This window comes from Gambusia affinis, linkage group LG12, assembly GCF_019740435.1.
Source record: "Gambusia affinis linkage group LG12, SWU_Gaff_1.0, whole genome shotgun sequence".
In the NCBI taxonomy this organism is placed as follows: Eukaryota; Metazoa; Chordata; class Actinopteri; order Cyprinodontiformes; family Poeciliidae; genus Gambusia; species Gambusia affinis.
In genome coordinates, this window is record NC_057879.1 from 22,536,366 (window position 1) to 22,558,826 (window position 22,461).

The window sequence follows — 22,461 nt, forward strand, 5'->3', positions numbered from 1 at the left end:
TATAATATTTGTAATATTTAATGTCAGCCAAGTTGCATTTAAAGTTAATGTAACTACAGAAACAAAGACCACCATTAACTACTTCTCTTTAGCCTCCAGGAACTCGATTTTAATCTGTTTAGATTTTAATCCAGGTTGTTTTCTGTCATCCATTCCTTTTGTTGTGTACTTTCATTTTTAAAGACATTTTTCTTTCAGTGCTAAATCTTTCCTCTTCTTTTACATTTTCTTTCAAAAACTCGAATACTGCGTTATGCTTTTTGGAACCAAAATGTTCCTTATCTGTTCCTCCACTCCTACACTTTCTTGTCAGTGGCTCATGTTGACTCAGGACTGCACTGTTTGTTTTCTCCTCTGCTCCCGAGCTTCACAGACCCCCGTTTAATAACCAGTTGTCACTTTATTCGATTGTGAATACGAGGCCTGCTGAACGACAGAGTGGACATCAGCTCTTGTCTAGTCATTGGTAACTGTAGGAGCTGTTTTTGCGCGGTCGCCTGGACACCGCTGCAAACAAAAGTGCAAGCTTGTGTTATCTGTGTGTTTTCATCTCCATTGAATTTCCTCTGGCACCTTATCTAACCTCAGGGTCCATCTTCAAACCATCACTCCCCCTTTTAAAAAGAGATTTAAACAGCAATTCCAATAAACCTGCATCAACAAACACAACCTCATGAGCTAAACTACAACTGGAGGTTATTTGTGAAGTGTGACTTAGCAATTTATGATATGAGGAATTAAATATTAGGACTATCAATTGTAATGTGTTTATCTAAGCAGCTTAAAGGTGACCAATTATGCTTCCTTGACCAGGTTTGGATGGGATTTTGGGTGACAAAACAAAACGTTTTGAGATTAAAGTCAGAATTCTGTGATGGCGTATTAGGATTAGGACCAATATAGACAGAAAAAGGAGTAAATTTGCACCAAACACCTCAGATTTATTTATTTATTTTTTATTTTTTTTAGAAAAAATAAGAACATTTCTGAGCTCCAGAAACCAACAATTTGGAAGAAAATGCTAAAATATTTTGACACTAATCTCAAAAAATTTCTAGAAAAAGTAAATTTCTGAATTTGATAAATTAAAAATGTAGTAGAAGAGGGAAATTTTCAGATTAATCTCAGAAATTTTCCAGAAAAAACATGTAAATTTCTTAGTTTGAAATATTTTAAATTTAAAAATGTTTCCTGGAAAAAGCTCAAATATTCTAGGAAAAACACAGAAATTTTCTAAGTTTGAAAAGTCAAAAAATTGCTAGAAAAAAACAGAAATTTTGAGATTAATCCTATAAATATTCTAGAAAAAAAGTTTACTTTTTACAAAAGTAAAAACTTAAGTAGGAAAACAATACTGCAGAGCTTCTAAAATTAATTAATTTCAAAAGTTTTCTTTAAAAAATGTGGAAATTTTTATATTAATCAGAGAATTTTCTTTAAAAAAAACAGAAAATTTTGACATGTTTAAGACATTTTCAATAGAAAAACACAGCAGTCAAAAATTTGCTAGAAAAATACTCCAACATTTTTTACATTAATCTTCGAAAGTTTTTATTTCTTCTAGAAAATTTCTGAGATTATTCTCAAAATTTCAGTTCCTTTTCCATCTACAACGGCCTTAATATGCCATTCTATAAATCTGAGAATAAAAGTTGTAATTCTTTTCCCCCCAGTGGTCCTAAGAATGTGTTTAATCCGATTAAACTTCTTAATCAATTCACAGCATTACTATCTGAATGTTCGCCTCTCACCATGTGTTTATCTCCATTGTTTTCACTCTCAGCAGCTGTGGAGGTGAGGAGATAAAACTCTGTTTAATCACAACCAATCTGCTTTACGCCTTTAACAGCTGGAGTTGCTGACTATAACCATGATTACAGCTAATTTATAACCTCCACCGCCCGTAGAGCCAGTAGTGGCTAATTGAAGAGGACTTGTTGTCGTTGTGTTGTACGTGTTCCAGCCTCATGCTATGCCATCCAGTTTACTTGTTTTGTCGCCTCGGGGCAGCTTCCACGCAGGGCGTTTATTCTGAGAGGAATCTGCTGTCACATAACGCGGAGCGGGGGAGACAACAGCACAGGAGTTCTCATTAAGCCAAGATGTTTCCTTCTCACAGTAACGGCGAGAAGAGGTCCAGTCACCACACAGACGGGGGAAACAGCACAGAGATGCTGTCCAGAGAGGTAAATACGACTTCTACAGGAAGAGAAGCTCTTAATCTCATCAGAACGCTGCGAATAACCGGCTGACCTACATCCTAAATAAGCTAGTTATGTTAATAACATGTAAGAGTTAGGAAAATAAGTGTTGACTCAATGCAAAAACACGTCTTTTTGTTTTGTTGTGTCACATAATCAATAAAAATACAGTTTGGGACAAAATGTGTAAAAATTTCAGGGCATTTTCCTACTTTTGTGGATAAATTCATGTTAAAAGAAACCAAGGCTGCAAAAACACAAAATCTTTTCTGGTATAATTTCTACTTGAAATAAGACAAAACCAATAGTAAGATTTTTAAGTCAATAAAATATAAAAAGTACTAGTTCCACTGGCAGATTGTTTCACTTATCAGGTTAGAAAAATGACTTGTTATAAACAGAGGTGGGTAGAGTACCTAAAAATATTACCAAGTAAGAGAAGCAGTACTTTAATGTACTTTTACTTAACCTCTAGAACCCGACGGACCCACCGGTGGGTCCAGCTGCCATGTGACCTCGGCTGGCTTAGGGTGTAAGAGGTCAAGTAAAAGTAAAAAGCAGCCGACCAAGAAATTACTCAAGAAAGAGTAATAAGTATTTGGTAAAAAGTCTGCTGAAGTACTGAGTAATTGATCAAATTATCAATCCTTTAATATTTAAAAATTATGTCATCAGACGGACCGAAAACATAAATTTATGTGGAAGTTTTGGTATTTTAAGAACCACGATGAAAATAATTCATGTGAATAGCAAAATCAGGCAAAATAAAATGTTTCCAAATCAGTTTCTTTCAACAAAAAAGCTGATAAAATTTAACAAAAACTGCAGGTGTGTGTTGAATCCAGACATTTTACTGAAGTAAGAGTCGCAATACTTTACAGTACAAAACTCAAGTAAAAGTAAAAAGTACAAAACACTTCGAAAAGTTTTTATTTTTCAAAAACGTTACTCAAGTAAATATAACTGAGTGAATGTAACTAGTTACTGCAGAACTCTGATTATAAGTGAAAAACTGAAGAAAGTGCCTTTTTTATTTGATTAATCAGTTAACCAATAACCAATAACTGAAATGAATATTGGATTCAGTGGTAAATTCAAAATAAATTTAATGTCACCCATTTGTATTTATTATAGCAATAAAATCCAGTCTAGCAGTTCATGAACCTCACATGAATCAAACTTCATCTGTAAATCTGAGTGAGAAAAAGAAAGTTCTGTGTTTGAATCTTCCTGGTGTGAATGCAGAGATTATTCACACGTACTCCATCTTCCTCCTACGGAGTCACGTTTCCTGCTCTCCTTCCTCATCCTCAGGTTTCTGTTCTGCTATTATGCAATTATAAAGCAAATCAAAAGCCTCGTATCTCACCTGCTGCTGAGGTGAATAAGGTTGTGGGGGACACAACAGTTTGAATACGTTAGCTATAGACTTATGTAAAAAGAGTTAATCTGTTATAAAAATGGGCTGAAAAACAAATTCCTGCAAACTAAAATCTTGACTACAGTGAAAACATTTCCATGTGATCCAACAGTTACTAACAGCAGGAGGGCAAACATTATATAAATACTTCCTTTAGGATTTTTAAACTTGTTTACTCCTCTTCTCCTCAGGGCGGTTTCTCTGTCATGTCAGGTTTTTATATCTTGGCACTGCATGCTCCAGAAATATATTCTCCATCCACATTTGCATCTATATAAACTACTTTTCCTGTTTTCTTTTGGGTTACTCAGTAGAGTAACATACAGTAGGGACAAAAAATGTCTAACATAGCCCATTAAAATGAGATGAAGTAATGACTCATGAATGATGTTCACTCATTTTAAAGAGCAGAACGGGTAGCAAGAACAAACGTGTTTAACTAACTCTTTAATTGTAGATTACCAGTACACTGAACCCACGTTTTTCGTGGGGTTTGCGTTCCGAAAAGTACCTGTGATAGGCGAAATCCGTGAAATAGTTACCTTTATTTTTTACAATTATTATTCAACATAATTAAATACTCTACATTGAAACCAAAGAACAAAACCTGTTTTCAGGCACAAGCATTTTTCTAACAAATATAACGCTTTCTTAGAAGTAACTACAGTAAAATAATCATTTTAACCATCAATACGAAGTACAGTAGGACAAACTGTGACTCGTTTATTTCACTGTTCCTCTGACTGAGATGCTGCAGCCTCACTTCGCTCTCCAGTGTCTTTTTCTTCTGAAGCCTGAGGTGCAGGTTTGTTTTATCGAGAGAAGATCATAGTTATCAAAAGTTATTGTTGCTCTTTCTTCTTCTGGGCAAAAATATTTGCCAAAATTTGCCAAGCAGCATTGCTTATATTTAAAGACTGTAACGTTTTTGGCACGTTATGGTATTTAGAGAAGAAGTGTGGAGACTGTTTAGCCAATCAGGACGCAGAACACAATGCACTGTAAAAAAACCTGCAGAAAAGAATCTGCGAGGCTGTGAAAGGTGAACCGCGTTACAGCGAGGTTTCACTGTACTGGTATCTTTATTGAGATGCTTCAACAATGAAACGTGGCTGTTTGGTTTCGGTTCAGTAGAGCGGTTTCTGGTGGTTTGTTTTACTGAAAGTTAAAACAAAGTTAACTGAAAGTTAATACACGTGTGAGTGCCCAGTGGATTTGTTTTCCTTTTTTGGGGGATTTTATTGTAATCCATAGGTTAAATCTTTGGGAACCATTGGTTTAATGTCTGGTTGGGTTCCTCTAACCACGAAGGTCAGGCTGATAAAATAAATGTTGCTAAAATGATCTATAACGCTGCACGTCAGAGAGGTTTGGTCTGGTCAGAAGCTTAGAAAATTTCACATGCAAAAAAGAAAGACAAAGAATGTAAACTAAAGAAAATGCTACAATGTCGTATTAGTATCATAGTAGATGTAGAAGAAAATAGGAGTAAATTTCTGCCAAAAACGCTTCAAAATTTTCTGGAAAAAACATGAAAATGTCTGAGTTTCAGAAAAATTTCCAAAAGTCAAAACATTTTCGACTTTTTACAGTTCTATCTTTGTTGCACTGAATCTTATTTGACATTATCCTGTTCGTATTTTCCTGCTTTCGCTACATAAAAGATGAGGAACAGAGCAGGCCGACTGACAGCTCATTATGAAACCTGAGAGTTATACTTAACACACTCCGCTGGAAGTGCAACCCTCCATGTTATAGATGTTTGACAGAAGAGCACAAAAAGCCCTTTTCACAAACTCCAACTATATTGAGTCTGGTAAAGGAATACACTTTCTTATTTCAGCCGGTTTCTGAGCATTGAAGACAATTTGTCACAGGCACAAATTACGCTTTAAAAGAGGAGACGGTGTCTGCAGGAGCAAATCCAGTGTGAAGAGCGATAGTGGAAGAAAATGGCAACATTGTGAGTGAGACAGCTAAATAAAGATCTGAAACCTCCTGGGAAGCTCCACAGTATAATGAGTGCAAATAGAGACTTTCGCTTATACTTGACGGCGGAAGTGAAGGCACATTTTACAGTCTGCAGCTCCTGAAATACAAAAAATCTTGTAAAAACTACAGAAAAATGTCTGACTATTTTAACTTTCAGCATCAATAATTCCTATGTGCTTGTTTTTTAATTGTGGGGTTCGATCTGTAATGTTTGCTTTGTAAAGCACAATGAGTGGGGTTGGTGTGAACTCATGCCAGCGCTGATACGGGACGTGACGCACACGCAGTGGTGAAACAGCCAAAGTGATGATGAAGGCACCACACAAATAAATGAAACTCCAGGTTGTCCTGTTTCTCAGCAATAATTAAAGCACTTAAATGATCCTCCTGTAAATCAGAACTGTCACTTATCAGAATCTGTCATCAAATAAGAGATTTCTGAAATGAAAATGTGATTTTTATGTCTACTCAGCCAAGCAGGACTTTATCTACAGTGCCAGAAAAGTGTTTTTTTTTTTTTATCCTTGTGGTGCTCAGGGCCGTTACTCAGAGTAGCCAGACAGGAAACAGGCAAAGAGAGAAGAGGAGAAAACATGCTTGTCTCAAATCCAAAGATTTCAACTCAGTACGAGGATCAATGCCCTCTGCTCCACTTTCAACGCCTTTATAAGCTTTATATACCTCAGAAAATGGTGCAACTGGTTAATACAAGTTGTCAAGGCGATTTTTAAAAAGTCTCCAGTTGATTCTTAGTTAGGGATTGTCAGAACGTTTCTTAATCAGATGGTGTAACTTTGACTTTGCTCAAATGTAAGCAGCATCCTCTAGTAATTTAGCTGCTGAATGTGGGTGACTTTTCAGACCATTTTACCAATGTTGCACAACTAACGAGCAGCAGTTTATACAAAAACTTGCCCAAAAATAATCCAAGTATCATAACGGTTGGATGTTTGTTTGTATCTAAAAACAGTTGAGACCCAAAAAACTTGCAAAATGTGAATTTTGCTCAATTGTTCCCTTTTAAACTTTTAAAGTACCTTTATTGGCATTACTGCGTGGATATCAGAGCTTCTAAATGCCTTTACAGTGACGCTGTGATGTTGCTCAGCTCCTGATATCAAACGCATTAAATAACCTGTGGGGTTACACAACCCACAGAGCAGCTGATGATGCCGTCCTCACATCTGAGGCAGAAAGCTGGACTGGGTCTGCCTCATTTGCATACTTTATTAAGCTTGCAGCTCATGCTTGCAAGTACGACTTTCTGGTTATTTCTGAACGTTTCCACAGCAACATGTTGTCTTGTGGTCGAGAGCAAGACGGCTTCCATGAAATCCTTGTGTGATAACAACCCTGCAGTGACTATTTTCCCTTTAAGTGATTGAAAACGTAAATGTGGGAATATCACCCTAGAGACAGTTGAGGACAGATGGGTCCAATAACAGACACTCACCTGGTCTTCAAAGGACAGGGCCTGTCCAACGTCTCGAGGGAAGCCGTCTATGACGATACCGTTGGCGTCTGGGATCTTCATAATCTTCTGTTTGATCTCAGTTATTGTGGTTTCCTGAAAGAAATAACAAGAGCAACATGATTCATGATTCATCCAGTGCCTAAGCTGTTGATGTTTTTTTTTTAATAAAAAGCAATAAAAGAGATTCTGCCATATCTGCAGGGCGGTCATTAGTTTCTGGATCAATACAAATAACAGAACGGGTAGATGTTTTCCTTAGAAAGAATCATTTCAGCAACAGATTATTAAAAAAAATATTTACAGTGCTTAACAAAAAATATATTCAGATTCAGAGAATAGAATTTAAAATAGCATATTTTCGGACTATTAGCCGCTACTTTTTTTCCCTACGCTTTGAACCAGGCGGTTTGTAGCCCGGTGCGGCTTTTCTGTGGATTTTTCTTCAACCGCCAGGGGGCTCTGTAGCAGGAAGTGAATCATTGGACGTCAAAATTGGAAATCAAAGAAGAAAGTGCTAATTTTCATTTAGGACATGCTAGCAGCAGGCACAACAGAGAAATGTTTTCAAACTCATGCCCCCCATCATAGAAACCACACGAAAAGTTCATATAATGTCGCTTTTAAGTTGAGGGCCATCGATCTGGTAGTACCGGAGGGAAATGGAGCCGGTGCACTAAGTTCGGCGTGAACGAAACCATAGTTCGGCGTTGGAGACGGAGGGCTGCGTCCTTAATAGATTAACTATAGCCCGGTGCGGCTTACATACTGTATGTACATTTCCAGTTTTTTATTTATTTATTTATTTATTTTTTACTTTGTAGGTGCAGCTTATAGTGAAGTGCGTTGTATAGTCTGGAAAATACAGTACTGTTAGTTTATGGCGTGTTCACACTAAACGCGTTTTGAGCGTCAGGCGCTTCTGGTTAACTTTAATAGTCTGTGTGGAGGCGCGTCGAGGTTCGTTGCGGCTCATTTTGAGTGTCAAGCGCGGCGCGATTTGAACCGTTTGGAGCGTTTTGAGTGTCCAGCGCGTCTAATGCGTCCGATGCTCCACATAAACTTTGAATGTAAACCTGACGCTCAAAACGCGTTTGGTCTGAAAGGACCAAAAGTGCACTGTTGTTGAACCTGAAGCATCAGAGGTGTTTCTGACATAACACGTCTGGTGTGAACGCACCGTTATAAGGTTTAGCACCACTATACATTAAAGATCTGCTGTCGTCATAGCAACCTTCCAGACCTCTCAAGTCTTCTGGTTCTGTTGCCCAGAACCAAACATAGAAAAGCAGCATTCAGCTCCTATGCACCACAAATCTGGAACAAACTTAAAGAAAACTGCAAAACAGCCGACAAACTGGGAATAAATCTAGACTAAAATCCCACAGTATAGAGTTTAGAATTGCTTTTGATTCATTATAAATAAAACATTGATCAACATTTTGCTGTGTAACGACGGCACTTGACAGTTGTTGCTGAAATATACTATACAAATAAACTTAATTGATGAAAACTAGTAAAGCTTGTTGTAGTAACGTGACAACAAGTGACAAATTGCCTACCGATCTGCGTATCGGTGTATGAATGGGTGAGTTTGTGAGTGCGAATGGGTGAATGTGACTCTAGTGTAAAGCGCTTTGAGTGGTCAAAATGACTGGAAAAGCGCTAAATAAGTTCAGTCCATTTACCATTTATTTAAAGAGGAAGTTGTTCAACTTGTGCAATTTCCACTGATGTGTTCATCTTTATCTAATGGTTTCTTTAATGGTTGTAACTGCGGCAGAGCGATGACCTCTTGAAGCCACAGAATGTTAACTTCTTTTAGCATCACTTACTTCCCCATGGCTGGAGGAGGTCAACATGTTCGAACGCATCTCTCTGGGCAGAAAGTAATTTGCAGTATGGCAGAGATGCATGATGCAATGCTCTGGTCTAAAAATAACCCGACTAACCGAGGCGTTTAGTTTCTGAATGCAAGCTGCCATCCATGCAGGGATTCAAACTAATCTAGAGATTAGTTTGAATCCCTGCATGGTCTATCTCAATGGTTTCATTGAGATAGACTGTAAGTGGCTGGAAGAGTGAGGAAAAACAACTCAGAATAATTCAATGCTGGTTCTAAAACAGCCCTTTTCTCTGCTGAAGCTGTCTGAAGATGAAGATACTTCACAGACTAAGAGAATAAAAGCAATTGTGCTTTCTGTGTTTAATTTTAGAGCTGGCTGTCGACAGTCCAAGAGGTTCCTTTCAGAGGACAGGTGGGATTTCTGAGAAAAAAGCTCAGAGAGACAAACAGCTTTTGGCTGAGTGAAGTACTGCTTCATCTGCGCTTTCAGCCTTATCGGATCATTTGCAACTTCAGCGCTATTACAGCTCTAATTACATTTAGAAAATGTGTTTATGTGATGAAAATAACTGAAGTTTTTTCAGTCAAACCTGAATAGTGCCTTGTAGAAGTTTCCTCTTTTCACATTTTGTCACCTACGACCACAAACATTCATGATTTTCCAAGAATTTAGAAATAAAAATCTGAAAAGTTCATTTGACTTCATCCCTCCTACGTCAACACTGTTTAGAAAAACATTTTCATTCCAATACAAGCCTTCTATGACATTTTGATTAATTATCTTTGTAAAATAATCTCAGTAAAGCTTGAGCATCTTGATGCATTTTCACAAAAATATCTGTATATTCAATGGTAATTAACAGTAAAATTGTGACAGGAAAAATCTATAAACTGTAAGACAATTTAAAACTGTTGATTTGATTCACCGGTAAATTAATCAGTGAAAAATAATAATTTGCATATTTTACATTTGTACATTAATTTTATAAGTTGTGTTCATGTCTATTTATGGATAAACACATTTAAAAATTTTTTCTTTTATGGTAAAATATTGACTCCAGCACCATTTTTCACTGTAAAATTAACAAGAAAGACATTTAACTGTGAAGGGAAATAAAAGTTTTACCTGGAATTTTATGGTGGATTCTGGTAACTACTGCTGATGGTGTTTTACCACTGAAATTATGTTTTTGTTAGTTTTTAATTGTGCAGCATGATGCTGCCACCACCTATTGTGTTCAGGGTGATGTTGATCATTAGTTGTACATCATGTTGGGGGGAAATTTAGTTTTATGTAGGGCTGGGTGTTAAATCAATTTATTGGATTCATTTAAGTTTTAGTTTTTGAAATTTTAATTTTTGGAACATCTGGATTTTTTTTTTATTTTTTCACCACGCTCAGATCCGCCATCTTGCTTTACAAGCACTTTGGTTTTTTTGTTGGTTTTATTAAACAACTTCTGTTTATTTAGGCTGTGATTTTTGTAAACATTTTTTACAAGAATAAAGTCACAATGTTACAAAGATTTGAGAATTAAGTCTTTTTATTATCAGAACAAAGTTGTGATAATAGGAGAATGAAGTAGTAATTTTATAAGACTCCAACAGAAAAATAACAAAAGTAATTATGCAAGTTTATTTTCCATAAAACAATTTTTCTCTTGTAATTTTAAGACCTAATTCTGGGAAAATTGTGTCTGTTTTCTAGTAACATTATGACTATATCTTAGTAATTGCTCCATCAAAAGAGATGATTGAAACAAAGGCTACTTTTTAAAAATATTTTCTCTCATTTGCAATTTCTTAGAGTTACCGTCGGCTTCTTTTCTGCTGTTTTGATGCAGTCAGTTTAGGTGATCAGCCAATGATTGGTTGATTTGCAGTCGTTCTACACGTTTCCATATTGAGATGAGCCATTGCACATCTTTCTCTGAGATGTTTAAAGGTTTCAACATTATTTTTAGAAGCAAAATGTCCCCACAACTTCATCTCTGACCTGTCCGTTGCACAGCAAAAAAACTCCAACATTTAAAAAACATCTGTGGTGTTTTCAGAACAGCTGGATTTATACTGAGCATAAACTACACACAGATGGACTCCATTAACTAATTAGTTGCACTGGGTTTTATCTACACTCATCGGAGTAAGTAGGATGGAAAATAGATGCATAACACACTTCGCTGATTTCTGCAAAACAAAATTAGAAATCTGTCTCAATTTTCTGTTTACTTCACTAATGAGCACATTTCCCTGTTGGTCTATCAGATAAAAAGCCAATAATGCAGAAATTTCTGGTGAAAATGTGTATTTTTTTTTCATACAAGGCACGCTCAATCTTAGCTAACTCCCTATGCAACAACGAGAACAATGAAGGAATAACTAAAGCCGCAACTTAGTAATTTAATTCATAAACAAACCAAAACGTACAGTATGAATCGACGTCAAGCAGCCATGTTTTGATTTACGATATGGTGGTTGGCCTACTTTGCTGTTTGCCGCTGCAAGGGCAAACTAATGTCTCAAACATGTCAGGAGAAGGAAGATGAATGATGACTAAGGCGGTTAGTGCGGATAATGTATGAGAATCATCAAGCTAAAACGGGCTCTTTATGACGAGGTCCAAGGCTTATGTCTGTGTCACAACCTCGCAGCGACAGCAACGCATCACAAGGTCGTAAAAACCATCCTCTGGAGATGTTTTCAATGAAAAACGAGTGGAGTTACTCCACCTGTTTGGTATTATAATACATGCAGTAGAATATTTTACAATAAGAGCAAACATGATTGATCACTCAGCTGGTTTACATATACTCTCTAATATCTATAATCCATCAGTCTAGGGCTGAAAAACGATATAAGCATGTCACATCAGTTGAAATCAATAATTAATGATTAATTTTTTTGTTTTAAATGTCTAAAATGCTGCCAAACTGGTGATGTGATCTATGCTGTTTTATCCAGTTTTCACTCCACTTGTTAGGATTTAACAGTTATTATCTGACAGCTTAAAGCAGCAGTATGTAACTTTTTTTTTTTTTACAAAAAAGATTTATATATATTTTCCATATTTGTTGAAACTGTCACTTTGTCATGAAAGAACAGTATGAGATAGATGCTTTTTGAGAAAACTGAGCTCCTCTGCTTTCTCTCAGTGCTAACTAGAAACAACCAATCAGAGACAGGGGGTGGGTCTTAGTGCTGCCAATCATCTTCCTGTGTTTCTCTTTGCTATGGTAGAGCTTCTTCCTGATAGCATGTCCTCAAGCTAGCATAGCCACTGAAAAATGTTTTTCTGTAACGGTAAGTTGTTTCTCCACCATTAGCACATTTAGCAGCGAGTGCATGATACTGATTGACTAAGACCAACCTCCTGGCTGTGATTGGCTGGTTTTGACCGGGAGCTCTGCATTACTTCAGACTACAATAGCAGCTCAGAGAGGATGTTGTGATATTGTCACAACATGGTTAGTTTTAACAAATGTGGAAAAAACATTTTTGTAAAAGTTCCATACCGCAGCTTTAAGGATGAACTGAAATCTAAAGAGAGACTCCAAACTGAAAACTAGACTTTAAAGCGGAAAAAAAAGTCTGTTGTCTTTTGCTGAGCATTTGCCGGTTTAATCTCAGCAGCAGCTGTTTTTATTGAAAGTTCCTGCTCTCTATTGTTTGAGATGTTGCTCTGAGTTGGTTTTTAATAACAGGTAGAAGCTGTGCAGGGAAAAAAAAAAAACTCAGAGGTGGATCCAGTTAATGTCAGACGCTGAACTGGGGATATGTTATTGTGCTGTAATTATGCTAGGTACTCTGTTGGAAAGAGTGAAGTGTAAACAGTCACGGGAGGGGGTCAGCGCTCATTTTCTTCCAAGTGGAGTAATTACCTTAGAAAGATGGATGCTAATAAGACAGATTAGCATCCTCTCTCTCCAGCATGCTTGTCATGCACCTTCTGCCAATTAGTTTCTCGCTGCATTCATGCTGTGATAACAACCTGACCCGATTGTCTGGACATGCCGCTTATTTCTCCCAAAATATTTAGTCCATCTCACCCGCCCTCCCGCCAGCACGTCTCTGGCTCTGTTTCTCGGTTACCTGCGGCGCCAGCTCGCCGTTGGTGATGATTTTGGCGATCAGGCTCCACTTTCTGTTGCTGGTGGCATTGTGGATCATCTTCTTCCTCAGCAGCTCGCCCACAGACATGTACTGGAAGCCGTAGCGCTCGGCGATTTTCAGGCTCTGTGTTCCTTTGCCGCTGCCAGGGCCACCTGGGCACAGAGGGAGAGAAAGAGAGCTGTTGATGTTTTTGGAGAGGTTTGTTGTCGTGTGTGTGGGTGAGAGAAATCAGGCCTGTGTGTGATTAAGTGTGTGTGTTTGTGGAGGAGGACATAGAGAAATCATATTTTCTCACTGAATATCTTTGAATTAATGGTGTCAAAATTTTTTTTATCAACCTAAAGCAGAATTGCAAACGACAGACCCTTATAAAGTTGATATTTTGAGTAAAACTGCCTGAAGGTTGATGAAGAATAACAGAAACTTGAATAAGGGAGGGAAACCTTGTGGAAATCTGAATGGTCTTTTTTTCTGCTAGAGTTTTTCCAGGTTGAGACTATAGTGTGTCATAAATAGAATAAAATTCTGATGATTTAGGTTCCATGGATTGATTTATCCATAATAAAATAATTGCTCTGGTGCATTCTCATGCAGAAGCACTTTGGATTTCCAGCACTTTCCAGGGTCTTAATGGAGTCCGTTCTGTTTTATCCCAGTTATACCAGCGTGTTAAAGGGGAACTATTATGTAAGATTAACATTTTGCATGTTTTTATATTTCCAATTTGCATCTTTGCTGCTTCTAACAGCAGCCCAAGTGCTTAAAAAACAAGACTCAGCCGTTTCTTTGGCAATCCGGAAAATTGATCTTTTCAAAATAAAATCCCAACTAAGTCGCATTCAACGGGGAACTTCACTGTTACCTGGCAACCCCAGTCAAGCTCAGCCTGTTACCTAGCAACCTCAGTGTAACTCCAGCATGATTGGTCAGTAACTGTATTTAGCCAACTTTTAATACAGAAATTACAAGCAAATTTATGTGATTATAAAGTAAATGAGTAGATGTGGTCCTAGTTACCATGACAACAGAAGGAAACCAGAAGGTTTTTAAAAGACGAACACTTTATGTTGCATCGAACCTTGTCAGTAAGATATTTGTTTAAATTGTAGTTTTGTCCCAATTTATTTACTTTATTCGAGAATTGTTTTTGGATGGGCCGCACAAAATGAGTGTGGGGGTTGCAAATGGCCCCCGAACCATCCTTTGAACACCCTTGGTCTAAAGAAATTGTGCAGAGATCACTGATGAAAGATCTTCTCTCTGTAAAAGCAAATATTCAACAGGAACGTGAATTGTGTTCAGATTAAATTTCTATTGTTTCTCTTTTTTCGGTGAGTTTTTTTAAAATAAAATATAAATTTACTTTGTGTTTTTGCCATTTTTACTAATAAAAGTGGCAGAAAATGTTGTTGATCTGATAATGTTGTGAATTTCACGAGTCTGGTCTGTGCAGGTATTTATTTTTATTTTTCCTCTTAGGGATTCAGACAAACATGTTTTGTTTATAGTTACTTGAAAAATAAAAGTCTGTTTGAACGCCACAGAAAGCAGTAAATCAATTAATAGCGAGATAAATTAAAACTACTAATTTCCATTTGCATGATTGATTGTTTTTCTCATGTCTCTCTTTCTACCAAAGACTGGATAACAAAAAGCTTCTGTCATTTTTATAGGATAGTTATGTTTACAGGGACTTTAGTGTCTGTTTTATTTGTTTTGATTATTTATTTTGGACATTTAAAATGTCTTCCAATTCCAGTGTTAATGTTCATTAGTACTTAAAGTTTGTTCATCTTTGACATTGTGTTCTTGCATTATTACCATTTTACTAATTGAAAATGGTCTCAAAATAACAACATTATAATTTATTGCAATAACTTCTGGGACAATTTGTTATCGTGCCAGGTCCTTTGTTTTTGCATTTTGTAATTCTTCTTCACATCCTAACATCCTCCTCACAGCTAACAGCTTTCTGCAAAACCTGACACACAAAATATTCACCATGATCTTCTGTGGAGGTGACAGCAGCTGCCATGCTGCTTTCCCCTTCAAAACCAGGGCACAGCATGCTCTTAAAGCGACGGACAGGCACTGGCTTTGTGCTGCGAGGACAAACACCCATCAGCCACTCCACAGAGAACCATTCAAATAAAAGAGCTCAAGAAGAGACCGAAGTTGTTTTCTTGCTTCTTCTCAACCTTTTATAAACTGTCTCGAAGCTGCGTTTAACCTAAGTTAGGTTAAGGACTTGTAGTGGAAATGATTAACAAGATAAATGAGATTATTTGACTGCTTAAAGCAAGCACACCAAGGAAATCAGATTAACACTGAGGAGCATGAAGCGAACATGAGGCGAGATCAGCTCTCATGATACAAGAGAGCTCGGATACCAGGAAATGGACTTAGATTCCTATCCAGACCACAAAGTTTTACTTTTTGAGCATCTCTGCATTTCTAAATCCTTTAATATGAAAGCATTGAGCATCGTTTACAAGGGAGGAAATCCTATCTCATTATCGGTGGGGGGGACCATGAACAGGGAAATTTCTTAAGATTATTTTTGGGGTGCGTGGCAAAGTTATAGTGAAATGTCATGTAAAATGTGAATTTAAAAGTTTTTGATGTGTTAAAGCTGCAGGATCAAAAATGACTATCAAAAGGTAATGCACATCAAACGTGTTTTTCTCAGTAAACAAACTATTGAGAACCGTAGAAGTTAAACTAATATTAAAATGTTTTGATATTTGGTTTGGTTCAGTGTCACTTTGCTACACCTTTACAAAAACTTAAGGCTTGGAATAAAAACAAGTTTTAATGAGTAGCTCCATTTAATAAAATTCCTCATTATTTTTCTATGTTCTGGATGCCTGAGAACCTATAAATAGGTAGAAATAACAAATATCTGGGAAGTATCATAACTTAAACTTAACGCTGAAAGCACCAGGGTTTTCATTGAAAAATATCCTCATGTTTTTTGTGGTCGTAAAGGCTCTACACTAATGGTAAGAAATAAAGGTATAATTTTCTGTTTTTCTACCTGCTCTTTCTCTCCTCTGCAGCTCCCATACAACGAGCTGTTGGCTAGTTTTAAAGCTCAGCCGCTTCCTCCCATTTCAAACTCTTCTCAATAACATAAGTGTTAAAGGGCTAAATATGATTGAAATATTTGCTACCTTTGACAAAAAAAAAAGCTGAAGTCTATCAGAGCAATGTAGCCATTTATGCTAGTTTTGATTTCCAAGGCAGTTTATCATGATTCAGCCGAAATAATGAAATAACGAACTGCAGTCTGAATTTTGTGTTCCTATTGAGCAGTGAGAGTAAATAAAATCAGTTCCACATCTTTTGCTTTAACTTCTTACTTATTGAAGAGTGTTTTTGTGCTACCTAGCCAGAGGTAGCGCCTCACTTCAGCGCCTCTAACGGAACTTATGCTGTTAGCAGCGCTGCTGTTGCTTCTCCTACACTTTGGACTGAACCATTGCTTCAAAAATGGCGGGGGACCTAAAAATGTATTCTTATTTGTTTTCTTTGATGAATGGCGGATTTATTTAGTTCTTTGTTTCTTTCGCCTTTTTATATTTATATTGTTTAAATTCAAATGTTTCTTTTATGACTTCTATGTGGAGACAGTTTCAGACTTTTCCAAGATTTTTTCCGACTTCTCCGGGTTTTCCACCTATGACCGTTTGTGACGCAACACACACACTCACTCATTTTCTGCGTCTCATGTCACGTAAAACACACTCTAAATGCAGTCGTTTTGGCAGCGCTCCTTTACCAATGACGAGGATGACTTTGGGTCGTGGCCTGGACGGGTCGAACACCTCGTACTCCTCGATGAGCTCGGCCGTCTCCGACAGGTCCGAGTCGCTCTCGATGGAGAACTGGCTGATGGGAGGGAGGCGGTCATACCGTCTGTAGGGGAAGTTGGGGCTTTCGGGCAAAACTGTGGCACAAAGACAACAACGAGATTATATAAATTTAGATTTCTGAAAGAAAGTTATATTCATACATCGATAAAAGACTATTCCTGAAACGTCTCAGACGTTTTAGGAATTGATGAGTTGTCTTTAGAGTAAATTAGAGAGAACATATTAGCTACATATGCTAACAGAGCTACTTCATTACGGTTGCTAATCATTCTGTGTAGCATATCTGTATGTTTTAACATTTCACGGCATTCATTAATCAATGTAATCGGTAGTCGACATAAAACAAAGTAGATGGGCTAATTTATCAGAAGACTAGATTATGACTGACAGAGGGAGCAGACAGAGACTTCACTGTAAAAAAAAAAATCCTTATTTAAAAATAAATACAGTAAAATCCTTAATTATATGACAAAATTCTGGCAACCACAGCTGCTGGTATTTTACTGTAAATTAGAGATGTCTTTTTTTTTTACAGTGTGAAAGTTTACTGCTTACTAGTGCCATATATTTATAGTGAATATTATATACAACCAGTATTTACGCTAAAGGTGAAAAATGTCTGAATGGGCAATCAAGTAAAACTTGCATGACAAAATAAAACTAAATAATTCAGTTTCTGGTGATTAAAGCATCGATTATATATCTGTCACAACTTTAATCCTATTAATAAATTTACAAATTACTGATACAATCTGCTATCTTCTACTTTTATGTTCTACTATACGATAATATTACTAACTTTAGAACTTTTGTACGTTTTTCCACATTATAACCATAATCCTCAACACATTTAAGGAGATTTTTAGTGACAACACAAACAGTATAAGTGAAATAATCTGCCAGTGGATCTAGTACTTTTTCATCAATATTATAAATAATTGACTTATAACAAATTTTTATATTTTATGTTATTTGTAAGTTAGTACTCTAGAAATAAGACAAAACAATGATATTTGTAGAAACTCACAAATATCATGGTCCATTAAACCAGAAATTCTTGGTAAGATTTTGTGTTTTTGCAGTGGCATAAATCAGTTGGGAAGCAGGAATGAAATGAAGACATCAGAGCAGATTTTCCTTTTGTCAGGCTTTTGAAACATGACAGATACGAGCTTCAGCCACAAGCTCCACTTATCAATAACGCTCATCAGCCGGCGGCTCTGCTCAGCAAAACACTGCTGCTTTCAGACTTTCTTCAACACACTTTTTTGAAATCGTAACCCTGCCGGTCTCTGCTTTTCTTATTTGTACAATCTCTACCTCTCTGTGAAGTTTTGTGGCATAACCTGAATAACTGCAGGTCATTTTTTTTAACCTGCAGTTAACATAAGTGTTAAAGGGCTGTTGCAAAGATCTGCAACAGGATGTTGCAGATCTTTGTTTTCAAAGCAGCAAAAACCCCGTACTTCAGAAAATAAGAGAGGAAGCTTTGAAGTTTAAATAAAAGCATAAGCATGCTGATTCTGACTGTATAGCTGAATTTGATTTTGCCTTGCAAATTTCGACCAGGTTTTGCATAAACGGGGCTTTTCTGCAATGCATCCACCTGCACAGGGTTGTAACTGTAATTGATAGCCGCTGAAAGGACAGCAAAGATTGCAAACGTTACTGATTAACTGCACAAGTGTGTCTCCAGTGAAGGGAGTTCATTCACTTTGGCAATTAAATGCACACTGGACACTGTTTCTGAACAGGAAACGGCTTATCTGCAAAAAAAAAAAAAACCCTATCAATTTTGCAGCGAGAGCTCAGGTGTCTCACTTTTGGCACTTTTCAGAGAGTGCGAGTGGGTGACGCACATGGACACATATCACATTAGATCTAGCGGAAGAGACCTCTTATTCTCCTTCCTGTACTTCAAAGGAAAACACAAAAGCCTGAACAGAGGATCTGCGAATGAACTCCTCAAGATGCTCTGCGAATGTCAGCACCCTTCACTGTTAAAACACGGAGCAGAATGGGATGCTTTTAGCTTTCTTCAAAAGAAAAACATTTTATTTCTTTTATGTACATTTCATGACAATTTTTTGCTATTAAATCAGATATAAGATGTAAAAAAATTTACTTCTTTTGTCAGGACTACAAAGCATTCATGTCCCTCGTATTTCATCACATTTTTTCATATTAGAATCATAAATGTAAATGTCATTAATAGTAATTTTATGAGAGACTTAAAAGTAGCACATAAATGTGAAGTGGAAAAAATGATGATGCATGACTGTCCTTGCTGCATCACATTGAGTTTTTATTTTTTTTTACAAATAAAAATTCGAGAAGCCTGGTATTCATCTTCCTTTATGCTGATAAACTTAAATAAAATCCAGTTCAGCCTACAGTATGGATTAATGTTTTATCACAATGTTTTGTGGTATTATTGACAATAAGAACTATTTATTATTTTTTTCTATGTAACTGTCTGTCTGCATGACAGCATTTTTAGCAGCATTTGTTTATTAAGAACAAATACTATTCTTAATAAACATTCCCATTTGTGATGCTTTCTTTAGGACACAAGTCACATAAAGAAGTGTGATTTATATCACCAAACTGCACACAGTAACTGGCGTTGGGGTTGCTTGTTTTTATTGATCTGTACAGCACTTTCAGTTGCTTTTAGTATGAAGGGTGCTTTATAAATAAAATTGATTGATTTAATCATATTTTCAAGTTTGATATTTATTAATATCAAACTTTATCAAATAAACAGTGAAGAAAAAATATTAAAAGCAAACCAGACCTGGACAGCTTTAGAAGTTTTTAAACATTAATTGGGATTTATTGTGACAAAAATGAATGAAAATCTTCCCATGATAAGAAATTGATCATGATAAATGATAAACGACAAATGCCCACCCAAAGTTCAACCTTTTTTTCATTAGTAATCTAATTAGTAATCAGTGTCAGTATAAATCATCAGGGCTGACTTGTACAAATCTAGGGTCACCAAAAGGGCAGCAAGATCTCTGCAGACCCCACACATCCTGGACACAAACTGTTTAGACATTTTTATCTTCAGGTCGGCGATACAGAGCATTATTTACAAAAAGCAGAAACAGTTTCTTCCTCCTCTCTCTGCTGAGCACCTTACAGTCAGATACTCTGCTGAGACATAAAGAGCATTTCTCCACCGTCACATCAAACCTTTTTTTAATGGCCGCAACTATATTTACATAAGGTTCCCAAATTCTTATCTTATTTCTCCATAAGTTTGTATGTTCATACAAATGTGCTGTGTGTGCATTGTGAGCAATGGAAAACTAAAGTCAAATTACAAATTTTGAAGTTAATTATGATTCTTGTAACATTAGTGGAAAAACATTACGATGAAGACTGAGTTGTGGAGACGTTCAAGGCAAGATTAGGTTATAAAACAATATCCCACCATCTCACAGAGTTCCAGTCAATCTGTCACACTGCAAAAACAAGAATTTCTGGTCTAGTTTTCAGGTTAAATATGCAACAAGACTTTTTCCCATAATATAAGTGAAATAATCAGCCAGTGGAACTAATATTTTTTCAACAACATTGAGGATTTATTTACTTAAAACACGATCCTATCTCTTGCTGAAACGTTACTTGTAAATTAGTTTAGTTTTATTTGTAGTGTACTAAAATATCTGCACTAGAAATTAAACCAAAAATACATGGTAAGATTTTGTGTTTTTGTGGTGAATCTGACAATTACGAGGCTGTCCGCCTTACCTTAGAGGCCTGGAGACGATTAAACTGTGATGGAGGGAATAAAAAAGGTTTGAGGCTGAAAACAATTTAAGATTGAGGGAGGTTTGTCTTCCAGCGGCACAGCAACCCGAAACATGCAAGCAGAGCTACAATTAAATGGTTAAAATCAAAGAGGATGCATGTATTAAAATGCCTTAGTCAAATGTAATGAAGAATCTACAGCAAGACTTAAACATTGAAGTTCATATGAGCTCTCCAGCTCTCCCTTCAGTTGGAATTTCAGCTGTTTTGCAAAGATAAATTGGGAAACAAAAATGCAAAGACTAAGAAATAACAAGACCTAATGAAATGAAACCTGATGAAACTAGAGTAACAATAAGTAACAATATGAAATAAACATAACTAGAAACACTGTGAGGAGCTAACAAGACTGATCTGACCAAAGAGGAACAAAACCCAAAGTGTCAAACAAATGTGAAGAACTCGTTGAGGCATTTCTGCAAAGTTCTTTACTCATTATGGTAGAATATGAATGCATATAGAAACACAAACTTAACACAAAGTCTTACCAAGTATTGTGGTTTAGTTTCTACTGCAAATTTCGTAATACATTCGAAATGAGACAAAACTAGTTTACAAGCAATATGTAGGAGCTGGTTTCAAGTAAATGTGATACAATAATAAGACATTTTCACATTCTACAAGCTAAATAATCTGTAAGTGGAACTTGTACATTTTCCAATCAATATTAAGAAATTATTTACTCAAAACAAGTTCCCATATACTGCTCAAAAATTACATTAAGTTAGTTTAAGCTTATTTTAAGTTAGAAATATTTGCACTAGAACGTAAAACAAAAATACTTGGTAAGATTTTGTGTTGGTAATCATACTGGTTACTATATAATTTCCAGTTTCTTGGTAATTATACAGTGTCTACGACTGTATAATTAGGTGCTATTTTGTGTTGGTGTATCACATAATCAGTGAAACACTGATAATACAGTTTTTGATAAAACATTTTCCTACTTTTATGGACAAGTATTTCACATTTAAAGACCTTGAACTCGTGTCTTTCTGCAGCCTCACCGTTTCTGAAGAGGGACCGGCGCGACTGGCCGCCGTTGAGCGGAGGAAGGGACTTCCTCTCCTGGCCCACAAAAGTGTCCCACCGCACCTTTTCGGTGCCGCCGAGCTCCCGGACTTTCTTCAGACAGCCTTCCAAGTAGTCGATGGGGTCATCGGGCCGGTAGTACATCAAACCAGTCAGCAGACTCTGTGGGGGGCGGAGAGGAAGAGGTGTAAAGTTAAAGAGAGGCGTCCGAGAGTCAGAACTAAACACGGTGAAGCAGCTTTTAGTTTTTATGCTCCAAAACTCTGGAATAAGCTTCCTGCTCACTGTAAGACTGCCCCTACCTTGAGTTTATTTAAAACAAAGTTAAAAACCTTCTTATTTGACATTGCCTACCCTTAAATTTTTTTAAACTCTATTCATTCACTATATTCAAAATTGTAATGTTTATTTTGTTTATTTTTAATCTGCTTGATTTATTTATTTTCTTGTACAAGGATGAATTGTCTTTGGCTGAAAGGTGCTTTATAAATAAAGTTGCCTTGCCTTGCCTTGCCTTGACAGCACATCGTTGCTGTTCTGTGGGAGTAAAGTGGAGCTGAGCAACTAATGAGATCTAAAGTTCAGAACCTGCCTGCTGTCTGGGCTCCGACTGGGGAACCAATCATCTCATTTTGCCCATGACCCTGTCTGGCAAAACAGGGCAGCTCTGCAAAAACACAAAGTCTTATCAA

General features: G+C 36.7%; 1 protein-coding gene across 1 annotated transcript in view; it reads right to left on the reverse strand.

Annotated features, from left to right (window-relative positions):
• ak5 (adenylate kinase 5) overlaps nt 1–22,461 on the reverse strand; it is an 89,033-nt gene that overhangs the window by 64,577 nt on the left and 1,995 nt on the right. The window contains exons 2-5 of the mRNA XM_044133668.1: nt 21,745–21,931; nt 16,822–16,989; nt 13,020–13,192; nt 7,067–7,180 (exon numbers count right to left, since the gene is read on the reverse strand). Coding sequence (XP_043989603.1) covers nt 7,067–7,180; nt 13,020–13,192; nt 16,822–16,989; nt 21,745–21,931 — 642 coding nt within the window. The remainder of the gene's footprint in view (nt 1–7,066; nt 7,181–13,019; nt 13,193–16,821; nt 16,990–21,744; nt 21,932–22,461) is intronic.